Here is a 12,111-nt window from a genome sequence, read left to right as displayed (position 1 = left end):
TGCTGGTTTTCATGCCCCAATCACACTGCATTCCTCTGTTCCCCCTCATGTCTTTGTGTGAGATTGTTTTGTCTTGTTCCCTGCTGGTTTTCATTCCCCAATCACACTGCATTCCTCTGTTCCCCCTCATGTCTTTGTGTGAGATTGTTTTGTCTTGTTCCCTGCTGGTTTTCATTCCCCAATCACACTGCATTCCTCTGTTCCCCCTCATGTCTTTGTGTGAGATTGTTTTGTCTTGTTCCCTGCTGGTTTTCATTCCCCAACATTTACATTTAAGCATTCCTCTGTTCCCCTTCATGTCTTTGTGTGAGATTGTTTTGTCTTACCCTGCTGGTTTCATTCCCCAATCACACTGCATTCCTCTGTTCCCCCTCATGTCTTTGTGTGAGATTGTTTTGTCTTGTTCCCTGCTGGTTTTCATTCATTTAACATTCCTTTGTTCCCCCTCATTTAGCTTTGTGTGCTTTATCTTGTTCCCTGCTGGTTTTCATTCCCCAATCACACTGCATTCCTCTGTTCCCCCTCATGTCTTTGTGTGAGATTGTTTTGTGTTACGTGTTGACGCTCTTTACTGGTATGCGTTTATTCCGTGTTTTATTTCACGAGGTATGTTATTGTGTTTATATAGTATTATTGTGACTGTTTTCACGTTTGCACTTTTGCCTGTGGGCTGGAGGTTATGACGCAGTGGCGTCAGTCTGTTGGTTTCTCCTGCCTAAATAAAGTGTGAGCCTGTTCACAACTCTCTGCTCTCCTGCACCTGACACCTGACGCACACACTTGACAGTAAGCTGCTCTGACAACTGATGTTTAAAGTTAGTGAGGTAGATATGATTCTCCAGCTTTCAGTGATTTTTGCAATTCGTTCCAGTCATTGGCAGCAGAGAACTGGAAGGACAGGCGGCCAAAGGAGGAATTGGCTTTGGGGGTGACCAGTGAGATATACCTGCTGGAGCAAGTGCTACGGGTGGGTGTTGCTGTGGTGACCAGTGAGCTGAGATAAGGGAGTGCTTTACCTAGCAAAGACTTATAGATGACCCGGAGCCAGTGGGTTTGTCGACGAATATGAAACGAGGGCCAGCCAACAAGAGCATTCAGGTCACATAGACAGGACAGTTACTGGGTGCTTTTACTGGTGCTGTCACATAGACTGTAACTTACTGTCTGTCATAGACCAGCACTGAGTCCAGTGTACTGGACTCCTGCTCCTTCAGCTCCTTCCCTCCCACCATGAAGATGCTGTTCTCCGCCTCAGCCAGGCCGAACAGGAAACGGGGCGAGGGGATGGGGGGCATGCCCAGCCAATCAGCACTCACTGGGTCGTACTGGGAGGTCACAGATGTCAGAGGTCAGAGACAGGGCAGCTGTCTACATGCTGAGATATTGACAGGACAGACAGATCTATGGACAGCCAGCCAGCCAGACAGACAGACAGAAAAACAGACAGGCAGCCAGCCAGACATCTCTGACAATGGAAATGCAGAAGATACATCTACAGGCAATGACTTGTAATGAAATGCAGAAGATACATCTACTCAATGACTTGGTGACCATGCAGAAGATACATCTACTCAATGACTTGGAATGACCATGTAAAGATAATAACTACTCAATGACTTGGTGACCATGCAGAAGATACATCTACTCAATGACTTATGACCATGCAGAAGATACATCTATCTACTCAATGACTTGGTGACCATGCAGAAGATACATCTACTCAATGACTTGGTGACCATGCAGAAGATACATCTACTCAATGACTTGGTGACCATGCAGAAGATACATCTACCTCAATGACTTGGTGACCATGCAGAAGATACCTCTACTCAATGACTTGGTGACCATGCAGAAGATACCTCTATCAATGACTTGGTGACCATGCAGAAGATACATCTACTCAATGACTTGGTGACCATGCAGAAGATACATCTACTCAATGACTTGGTGACCATGCAGAAGATACCTCTACTCAATGACTTGGTGACCATGCAGAAGATACATCTACTCAATGACTTGGTGACCATGCAGAAGATACATCTACTCAATGACTTGGTGACCATGCAGAAGATACATCTACTCAATGACTTGGTGACCATGCAGAAGATACATCTACTCAATGACTTGGTGACCATGCAGAAGATACATCTACTCAATGACTTGGTGACCATGCAGAAGATACATCTACTCAATGACTTGGTGACCATGCAGAAGATACATCTATCTACTCAATGACTTGGTGACCATGCAGAAGATACCATCTACCAATGACTTGGTGACCATGCAGAAGATACATCTATCTACTCAATGACTTGGTGACCATGCAGAAGATAACATCTACTCAATGACTTGGTGACCATGCAGAAGATACATCTATCTACTCAATGACTTGGTGACCATGCAGAAGATACATCTACTCAATGACTTGGTGACCATGCAGAAGATACATCTACTCAATGACTTGGTGACCATGCAGAAGATACATCTACTCAATGACTTGGTGACCATGCAGAAGATACATCTACCAATGACTTGGTGACCATGCAGAAGATACATCTACTCAATGACTTGGTGACCATGCAGAAGATACATCTACTCAATGACTTGGTGACCATGCAGAAGATACATCTACTCAATGACTTGGTGACCATGCAGAAGATACATCTACTCAATGACTTGGTGACCATGCAGAAGATACATCTACTCAATGACTTGGTGACCATGCAGAAGATACATCTACTCAATGACTTGGTGACCATGCAGAAGATACATCTATCTACTCAATGACTTGGTGACCATGCAGAAGATACATCTACTCAATGACTTGGTGACCATGCAGAAGATACATCTACTCAATGACTTGGTGACCATGCAGAAGATACATCTACTCAATGACTTGGTGACCATGCAGAAGATACCTCTACTCAATGACTTGGTGACCATGCAGAAGATACATCTACTCAATGACTTGGTGACCATGCAGAAGATACATCTACTCAATGACTTGGTGACCATGCAGAAGATACATCTACTCAATGACTTGGTGACCATGCAGAAGATACCTGTACTCAATGCAGATCCAAAGGAATTATCCAAGTAAAATTTGATAATAACATGATAATAACATCATATCTGTATTAATAACAGGTGTATAGTAATTATAACATCCTACCTGTATTAATAACAGGTGTATAGTAATTATAACATCCTACCTGTATTAATAACAGGTGTATAATAATTATAACATCCTACCTGTATTAATAACAGGTGTATAATAATTATAACATCATATCTGTATTAATAACAGGTGTATAGTAATTATAACATCCTACCTGTATTAATAACAGGTGTATAATAATTACAACATCCTACCTGTATTAATAACAGGTGTATAGTAATTATAACATCCTACCTGTATAAATAACAGGTGTATAATTATTATAACATCCTACCTGTATTAATAACAGGTGTATAATAATTATAACATCCTACCTGTATTAATAACAGGTGTATAATAATTATAACATCCTACCTGTATTAATAACAGGTATATAATAATTATAACATCCTACCTGTATTAATAACAGGTGTATAATAATTATAACATCCTACCTGTATTAATAACAGGTGTATAATAATTATAACATCCTACCTGTATTAATAACAGGTGTATAATGATTATAACATCCTACCTGTATTAATAACAGGTGTATAATAATTATAACATCCTACCTGTATTAATAACAGGTGTATAGTAATTATAACATCCTACCTGTATTAATAACAGGTGTATAATAATTATAACATCCTACCTGTATTAATAACAGGTTTATAGTAATTATAACATCCTACCTGTATTAATAACAGGTGTATAGTAATTACAACATCCTACCTGTATTAATAACAGGTGTATAATAATTATAACATCCTACCTGTATTAATAGCAGGTGTATAGTAATTATAACATCCTACCTGTATTAATAGCAGGTGTATAGTAATTATAACATCCTACCTGTATTAATAACAGGTGTATAGTAATTATAACATCCTACCTGTATTAATAACAGGTGTATAGTAATTATAACATCCTACCTGTATTAATAACAGGTGTATAGTAATTACAACATCCTACCTGTATTAATAACAGGTGTATAATAATTATAACATCCTACCTGTATTAATAACAGGTGTATAATGATTATAACATCCTACCTGTATTAATAACAGGTGTATAATAATTATAACATCCTACCTGTATTAATAACAGGTGTATAGTAATTATAACATCCTACCTGTATTAATAACAGGTGTATAATAATTATAACATCCTACCTGTATTAATAACAGGTTTATAGTAATTATAACATCCTACCTGTATTAATAACAGGTGTATAGTAATTACAACATCCTACCTGTATTAATAACAGGTGTATAGTAATTATAACATCCTACCTGTATTAATAACAGGTGTATAATAATTATAACATCCTACCTGTATTAATAACAGGTGTATAATAATTATAACATCATATCTGTATTAATAACAGGTGTATAGTAATTATAACATCCTACCTGTATTAATAACAGGTGTATAATAATCACAACATCCTACCTGTATTAATAACAGGTGTATAGTAATTATAACATCCTACCTGTATAAATAACAGGTGTATAATTATTATAACATCCTACCTGTATTAATAACAGGTGTATAATAATTATAACATCCTACCTGTATTAATAACAGGTGTATAATAATTATAACATCCTACCTGTATTAATAACAGGTATATAATAATTATAACATCCTACCTGTATTAATAACAGGTGTATAATAATTATAACATCCTACCTGTATTAATAACAGGTGTATAATAATTATAACATCCTACCTGTATTAATAACAGGTGTATAATGATTATAACATCCTACCTGTATTAATAGCAGGTGTATAGTAATTATAACATCCTACCTGTATTAATAGCAGGTGTATAGTAATTATAACATCCTACCTGTATTAATAACAGGTGTATAGTAATTATAACATCCTACCTGTATTAATAGCAGGTGTATAGTAATTATAACATCCTACCTGTATTAATAACAGGTGTATAGTAATTATAACATCCTACCTGTATTAATAACAGGTGTATAATAATTATAACATCCTACCTGTATTAATAACAGGTGTATAGTAATTATAACATCCTACCTGTAAGAAGTAGGAGCTGAGAGGATCCTCCTTGTTCAGCTCATTGTAGAACAGCCCCCCAGCAACAAAGATCTGGTTCTCTTTGGTGACAAGGGAGGCATGGTTCTTGGGGATCTGAGTGGAGAGCGAGGCGACGTAACAGTCGTTCCCTGTGGGGTCGTACGCCACCGCCCCCGTGTCACTCACCATGAACACCAGGTCTCTCAGGAACATCCCAAAACGCAGTTGATCATTCAAGATCCCCGGGAGTAGAGCCTCCTCCTCCTCCTCCTCCTCCTCCTCTCCCTCCTTCTCCTCTCCTCCCTTCTGCTCTGTCTTATTTTCTTCCGTCTTCTTCTTTGTTTTCTTCTGAGGCGGGAGGTCAGGCAGTTTTCCAGCATGAGCGTCTCTGACCATTTGAAGCCTCTTCTCCATTTCAGGGTTGGAGCAGATCCACTCATGCTTCTCCACCTGGTGGGACAGGGAGATTTATCAGAATCACCTGCTTCTCCACCTGGTGGGACAGGGAGATTTATCAGAATCACCTGCTTCTCCACCTGGTGGGACAGGGAGATTTATCAGAATCACCTGCTTCTCCACCTGGTGGGACAGGGAGATTTATCAGAATCACCTGCTTCTCCACCTGGTGGGACAGGGAGATTTATTAGTATCACCTGCTTCTCCACCTGGTGGGACAGGAGATTTATCAGAATCACCTGCTTCTCCACCTGGTGGGACAGGGAGATTTATCAGAATCACCTGCTTCTCCACCTGGTGGGACAGGGAGATTTATCAGAATCACCTGCTTCTCCACCTGGTGGGACAGGGAGATTTAATCAGAATCACCTGCTTCTCCACCTGGTGGGACAGGGAGATTTATCAGAATCACCTGCTTCTCCACCTGGTGGGACAGGGAGATTTATCAGAATCACCTGCTTCTCCACCTGGTGGGACAGGGAGATTTATCAGAATCACCTGCTTCTCCACCTGGTGGGACAGGGAGATTTAATACAGAATCACCTGCTTCTCCACCTGGTGGGACAGGGAGATTTATCAGAATCACCTGCTTCTCCACCTGGTGGGACAGGGAGATTTATCAGAATCACCTGCTTCTCCACCTGGTGGGACAGGGAGATTTATCAGAATCACCTGCTTCTCCACCTGGTGGGACAGGGAGATTTATCAGAATCACCTGCTTCTCCACCTGGTGGGACAGGGAGATTTATCAGAATCACCTGCTTCTCCACCTGGTGGGACAGGGAGATTTATTACAGAATCACCTGCTTCTCCACCTGGTGGGACAGGGAGATTTATCAGAATCACCTGCTTCTCCACCTGGTGGGACAGGGAGATTTATCAGAATCACCTGCTTCTCCACCTGGTGGGACAGGGAGATTTATCAGAATCACCTGCTTCTCCACCTGGTGGGACAGGGAGATTTATCAGAATCACCTGCTTCTCCACCTGGTGGGACAGGGAGATTTAATACAACAATCACCTGCTTCTCCACCTGGTGGGACAGGAGATTTATCAGAATCACCTGCTTCTCCACCTGGTGGGACAGGGAGATTTAATCAGAATCACCTGCTTCTCCACCTGGTGGGACAGGGAGATTTATCAGAATCACCTGCTTCTCCACCTGGTGGGACAGGGAGATTTATCAGAATCACCTGCTTCTCCACCTGGTGGGACAGGGAGATTTAATACAACAATCACCTGCTTCTCCACCTGGTGGGACAGGGAGATTTATCAGAATCACCTGCTTCTCCACCTGGTGGGACAGGGAGATTTATCAGAATCACCTGCTTCTCCACCTGGTGGGACAGGGAGATTTAATACAACAATCACCTGCTTCTCCACCTGGTGGGACAGGGAGATTTATCAGAATCACCTGCTTCTCCACCTGGTGGGACAGGGAGATTTATCAGAATCACCTGCTTCTCCACCTGGTGGGACAGGGAGATTTATCAGAATCACCTGCTTCTCCACCTGGTGGGACAGGGAGATTTATCAGAATCACCTGCTTCTCCACCTGGTGGGACAGGAGATTTATCAGAATCACCTGCTTCTCCACCTGGTGGGACAGGAGATTTATCAGAATCACCTGCTTCTCCACCTGGTGGGACAGGGAGATTTATCAGAATCACCTGCTTCTCCACCTGGTGGGACAGGGAGATTTATCAGAATCACCTGCTTCTCCACCTGGTGGGACAGGGAGATTTATCAGAATCACCTGCTTCTCCACCTGGTGGGACAGGAGATTTATCAGAATCACCTGCTTCTCCACCTGGTGGGACAGGAGATTTATCAGAATCACCTGCTTCTCCACCTGGTGGGACAGGGAGATTTATCAGAATCACCTGCTTCTCCACCTGGTGGGACAGGGAGATTTATCAGAATCACCTGCTTCTCCACCTGGTGGGACAGGGAGATTTATCAGAATCACCTGCTTCTCCACCTGGTGGGACAGGGAGAGATTCACCTACCTGGTGGGACAGAATCACCTGCTTCTCCACCTGGTGGGACAGGGAGATTTATCAGAATCACCTGCTTCTCCACCTGGTGGGACAGGGAGATTTATCAGAATCACCTGCTTCTCCACCTGGTGGGACAGGGAGATTTAATCAGAATCACCTGCTTCTCCACCTGGTGGGACAGGGAGATTTATCAGAATCACCTGCTTCTCCACCTGGTGGGACAGGGAGATTTATCAGAATCACCTGCTTCTCCACCTGGTGGGACAGGGAGATTTATCAGGGAGATTTATCAATCACCTGCTTCTCCACCTGGTGGGACAGGGAGATTTATCAGAATCACCTGCTTCTCCACCTGGTGGGACAGGGAGATTTATCAGAATCACCTGCTTCTCCACCTGGTGGGACAGGGAGATTTATCAGAATCACCTGCTTCTCCACCTGGTGGGACAGGGAGATTTATCAGTATCACCTGCTTCTCCACCTGGTGGGACAGGGAGATTTATCAGAATCACCTGCTTCTCCACCTGGTGGGACAGGGAGATTTATCAGAATCACCTGCTTCTCCACCTGGTGGGACAGGAGATTTATCAGAATCACCTGCTTCTCCACCTGGTGGGACAGGGAGATTTATCAGAATCACCTGCTTCTCCACCTGGTGGGACAGGGAGATTTATCAGAATCACCTGCTTCTCCACCTGGTGGGACAGGGAGATTTATCAGAATCACCTGCTTCTCCACCTGGTGGGACAGGGAGATTTATCAGAATCACCTGCTTCTCCACCTGGTGGGACAGGGAGATTTATCAGAATCACCTGCTTCTCCACCTGGTGGGACAGGGAGATTTATCAGAATCACCTGCTTCTCCACCTGGTGGGACAGGGAGATTTATCAGAATCACCTGCTTCTCCACCTGGTGGGACAGGGAGATTTATCAGAATCACCTGCTTCTCCACCTGGTGGGACAGGGAGATGTATTAGTATCACCTGCTTCTCCACCTGGTGGGACAGGGAGATTTAATACAACAATCACCTGCTTCTCCACCTGGTGGGACAGGGAGATTTATCAGAATCACCTGCTTCTCCACCTGGTGGGACAGGGAGATTTATCAGAATCACCTGCTTCTCCACCTGGTGGGACAGGGAGATTTATCAGAATCACCTGCTTCTCCACCTGGTGGGACAGGGAGATTTATCAGAATCACCTGCTTCTCCACCTGGTGGGACAGGGAGATTTATCAGAATCACCTGCTTCTCCACCTGGTGGGACAGGGAGATTTAATACAACAATCACCTGCTTCTCCACCTGGTGGGACAGAGAGATTTAATACAACAATCACCTGCTTCTCCACCTGGTGGGACAGGGAGATTTAATACAACAATCACCTGCTTCTCCACCTGGTGGGACAGGGAGATTTATCAGAATCACCTGCTTCTCCACCTGGTGGGACAGGGAGATTGATCAGAATCACCTGCTTCTCCACCTGGTGGGACAGGGAGATTTATCAGAATCACCTGCTTCTCCACCTGGTGGGACAGGGAGATTTATCAGAATCACCTGCTTCTCCACCTGGTGGGACAGGGAGATTTATCAGAATCACCTGCTTCTCCACCTGGTGGGACAGGGAGATTTATCAGAATCACCTGCTTCTCCACCTGGTGGGACAGGGAGATTTATCAGAATCACCTGCTTCTCCACCTGGTGGGACAGGGAGATGTATTAGTATCACCTGCTTCTCCACCTGGTGGGACAGGAGATTTATCAGAATCACCTGCTTCTCCACCTGGTGGGACAGGGAGATTTATCAGAATCACCTGCTTCTCCACCTGGTGGGACAGGGAGATTTATCAGAATCACCTGCTTCTCCACCTGGTGGGACAGGGAGATTTAATCAGAATCACCTGCTTCTCCACCTGGTGGGACAGGGAGATTTAATACAGTATCACCTGCTTCTCCACCTGGTGGGACAGGGAGATTTAATACAACAATCACCTGCTTCTCCACCTGGTGGGACAGGGAGATTTATCAGAATCACCTGCTTCTCCACCTGGTGGGACAGGAGATTTATCAGAATCACCTGCTTCTCCACCTGGTGGGACAGGGAGATTTATCAGAATCACCTGCTTCTCCACCTGGTGGGACAGGGAGATTTATCAGAATCACCTGCTTCTCCACCTGGTGGGACAGGGAGATTTATCAGAATCACCTGCTTCTCCACCTGGTGGGACAGGGAGATTTATCAGAATCACCTGCTTCTCCACCTGGTGGGACAGGGAGATTTATCAGAATCACCTGCTTCTCCACCTGGTGGGACAGGGAGATGTATTAGTATCACCTGCTTCTCCACCTGGTGGGACAGGGAGATTTAATACAACAATCACCTGCTTCTCCACCTGGTGGGACAGGGAGATTTATCAGAATCACCTGCTTCTCCACCTGGTGGGACAGGGAGATTTATCAGAATCACCTGCTTCTCCACCTGGTGGGACAGGGAGATTTATCAGAATCACCTGCTTCTCCACCTGGTGGGACAGGGAGATTTATCAGAATCACCTGCTTCTCCACCTGGTGGGACAGGGAGATTTATCAGAATCACCTGCTTCTCCACCTGGTGGGACAGGGAGATTTATCAGAATCACCTGCTTCTCCACCTGGTGGGACAGGGAGATTTATCAGAATCACCTGCTTCTCCACCTGGTGGGATAGGGAGATTTATCAGAATCACCTGCTTCTCCACCTGGTGGGACAGGGAGATTTATTAGTATCACCTGCTTCTCCACCTGGTGGGACAGGGAGATTTATCAGAATCACCTGCTTCTCCACCTGGTGGGACAGGGAGATTTATCAGAATCACCTGCTTCTCCACCTGGTGGGACAGGGAGATTTATCAGAATCACCTGCTTCTCCACCTGGTGGGACAGGAGATTTAATACAACAATCACCTGCTTCTCCACCTGGTGGGACAGGGAGATTTAATACAACAATCACCTGCTTCTCCACCTGGTGGGACAGGGAGATTTATCAGAATCACCTGCTTCTCCACCTGGTGGGACAGGGAGATTTATCAGAATCACCTGCTTCTCCACCTGGTGGGACAGGGAGATTTATCAGAATCACCTGCTTCTCCACCTGGTGGGACAGGGCGATTTAACACGAGACCATACTGCTCACCATCTCAGTAAAGTAGTCCTTGTGGACCAGTCTGAGTCTGACACAGTCCATCAGTCCGGGTAGTTCCTTCAGCCTGTTCTCCACATCTTGACCGACCCACTTCTCCACGGCCTCAAACACCTCTTCCTCCGTTTCTACATTCAGTGTGTCCGCTGTCAAGATAGCTGCCAGCTCGCTGGGCCCCAGCGTCAGGAACTCATCGTCACGGGAGATGAGCTGGAAGCGTTCGCAGGCGTAGTTGCGAGCGGAGACAGCGAGGCGAGGACAGTCCAGCATCAGGCCCAGTCTGAATATAGCCAGACAGTTACTTAGACTAAGTTTCTTCTGGAGGAAGGAGACACACACTGTGAAGATCGAGGGGATCTGGAACATGTTGGCTACAGAGAAGATGTCCTGGACATTCTGCTCTGTCACGTTAATGGTGGAGGTATAGAGGTACTTCAGAATCAGACCCATGACCCCCGGCTCTACATCCTCCAACACCACCTCTCTCTTCTTCTCCTCTTCCAGATCTGACAGGAACAGGGCCCTAAAGAAGGACGAGCAGGCACACAGCACCAGACGGTGGCAGGGGAACTCCTTGCCCTTGATCTTCAGGACACAGTCCACCAGCTTGTCATTCTCCAGTAGATCATAGAGTCCGTCCTGCAACAGGGTCTGCTGGTACATCCTGGGCTCCTCCGTTGGGTCGATGGACAGAGCCATGATGCCTCGGTCCAGGGGGACAACTCCCAGTCGATAAGCAGGGAACAAGAGACCTAGGGCGTTTTGGTCCTTGGTGTCTGTCCTGTCTGTTGGTCCTTGGTGTCTGTCCTGTCTGTCTTCTGTCCACACGGCAGAGCTCCGAGCTTAGGCTCCCTTCACTGCCCAGCCTGGAAAGAGGAGTATAGGGTTCGGCCTTTGTGGTATAAGGAGGCTCGGTCTTTGTGATTTGAACCATAAGGAGTGTACTCCGGGGCGGCTGGTCTCTCTCCCTCAGCTGTCCCGACCCTTTACCTCCTGCTGCAACTGGTAGGTTATATATAGCCTTGTTCTCAGTGTGGGGCACTCTGTGGAATCCATTCTGGAACATGTGAAATGTAATAGACCCCTCATCACCACCCGCCGTCCCCCTCCCCGCTCGGACAGCTGACACTGCCTCATGCGAGATCAGTTCTTCCTGAGTCATGTGGGGTTAAGTTAAAGTGGCTTCCTCCTCTCTGCTCCTTCCCTTCCCCCTTCCAACCTCTCTAGTCCTTCGTCTCCTCCTTCCTTCTCTCCACTCCTTCCCTTTC

The 12,111-nt window shown here is 45.3% G+C and overlaps 1 protein-coding gene across 1 annotated transcript in view; it reads right to left on the bottom strand.

The window, feature by feature from the left end:
- The window catches only part of klhl40b (kelch-like family member 40b), a 33,979-nt gene extending 21,868 nt beyond the window's left edge, over positions 1-12,111 (bottom strand). The window contains exons 1-3 of the mRNA XM_052517595.1: positions 10,838-12,111; positions 5,213-5,662; positions 1,162-1,325 (exon numbers count right to left, since the gene is read on the bottom strand). Of these exons, the coding sequence (XP_052373555.1) occupies positions 1,162-1,325; positions 5,213-5,662; positions 10,838-11,542 (1,319 nt within the window). The 5' untranslated portion in view covers positions 11,543-12,111. The remainder of the gene's footprint in view (positions 1-1,161; positions 1,326-5,212; positions 5,663-10,837) is intronic.

The sequence above is a fragment of the Oncorhynchus keta genome, unplaced genomic scaffold (assembly GCF_023373465.1).
Source record: "Oncorhynchus keta strain PuntledgeMale-10-30-2019 unplaced genomic scaffold, Oket_V2 Un_scaffold_8670_pilon_pilon, whole genome shotgun sequence".
NCBI classification, from domain to species: Eukaryota; Metazoa; Chordata; class Actinopteri; order Salmoniformes; family Salmonidae; genus Oncorhynchus; species Oncorhynchus keta.
The sequence above is the reverse complement of the archived record's forward strand: the minus strand, read 5'-3'. Positions and strand labels throughout refer to the sequence as shown.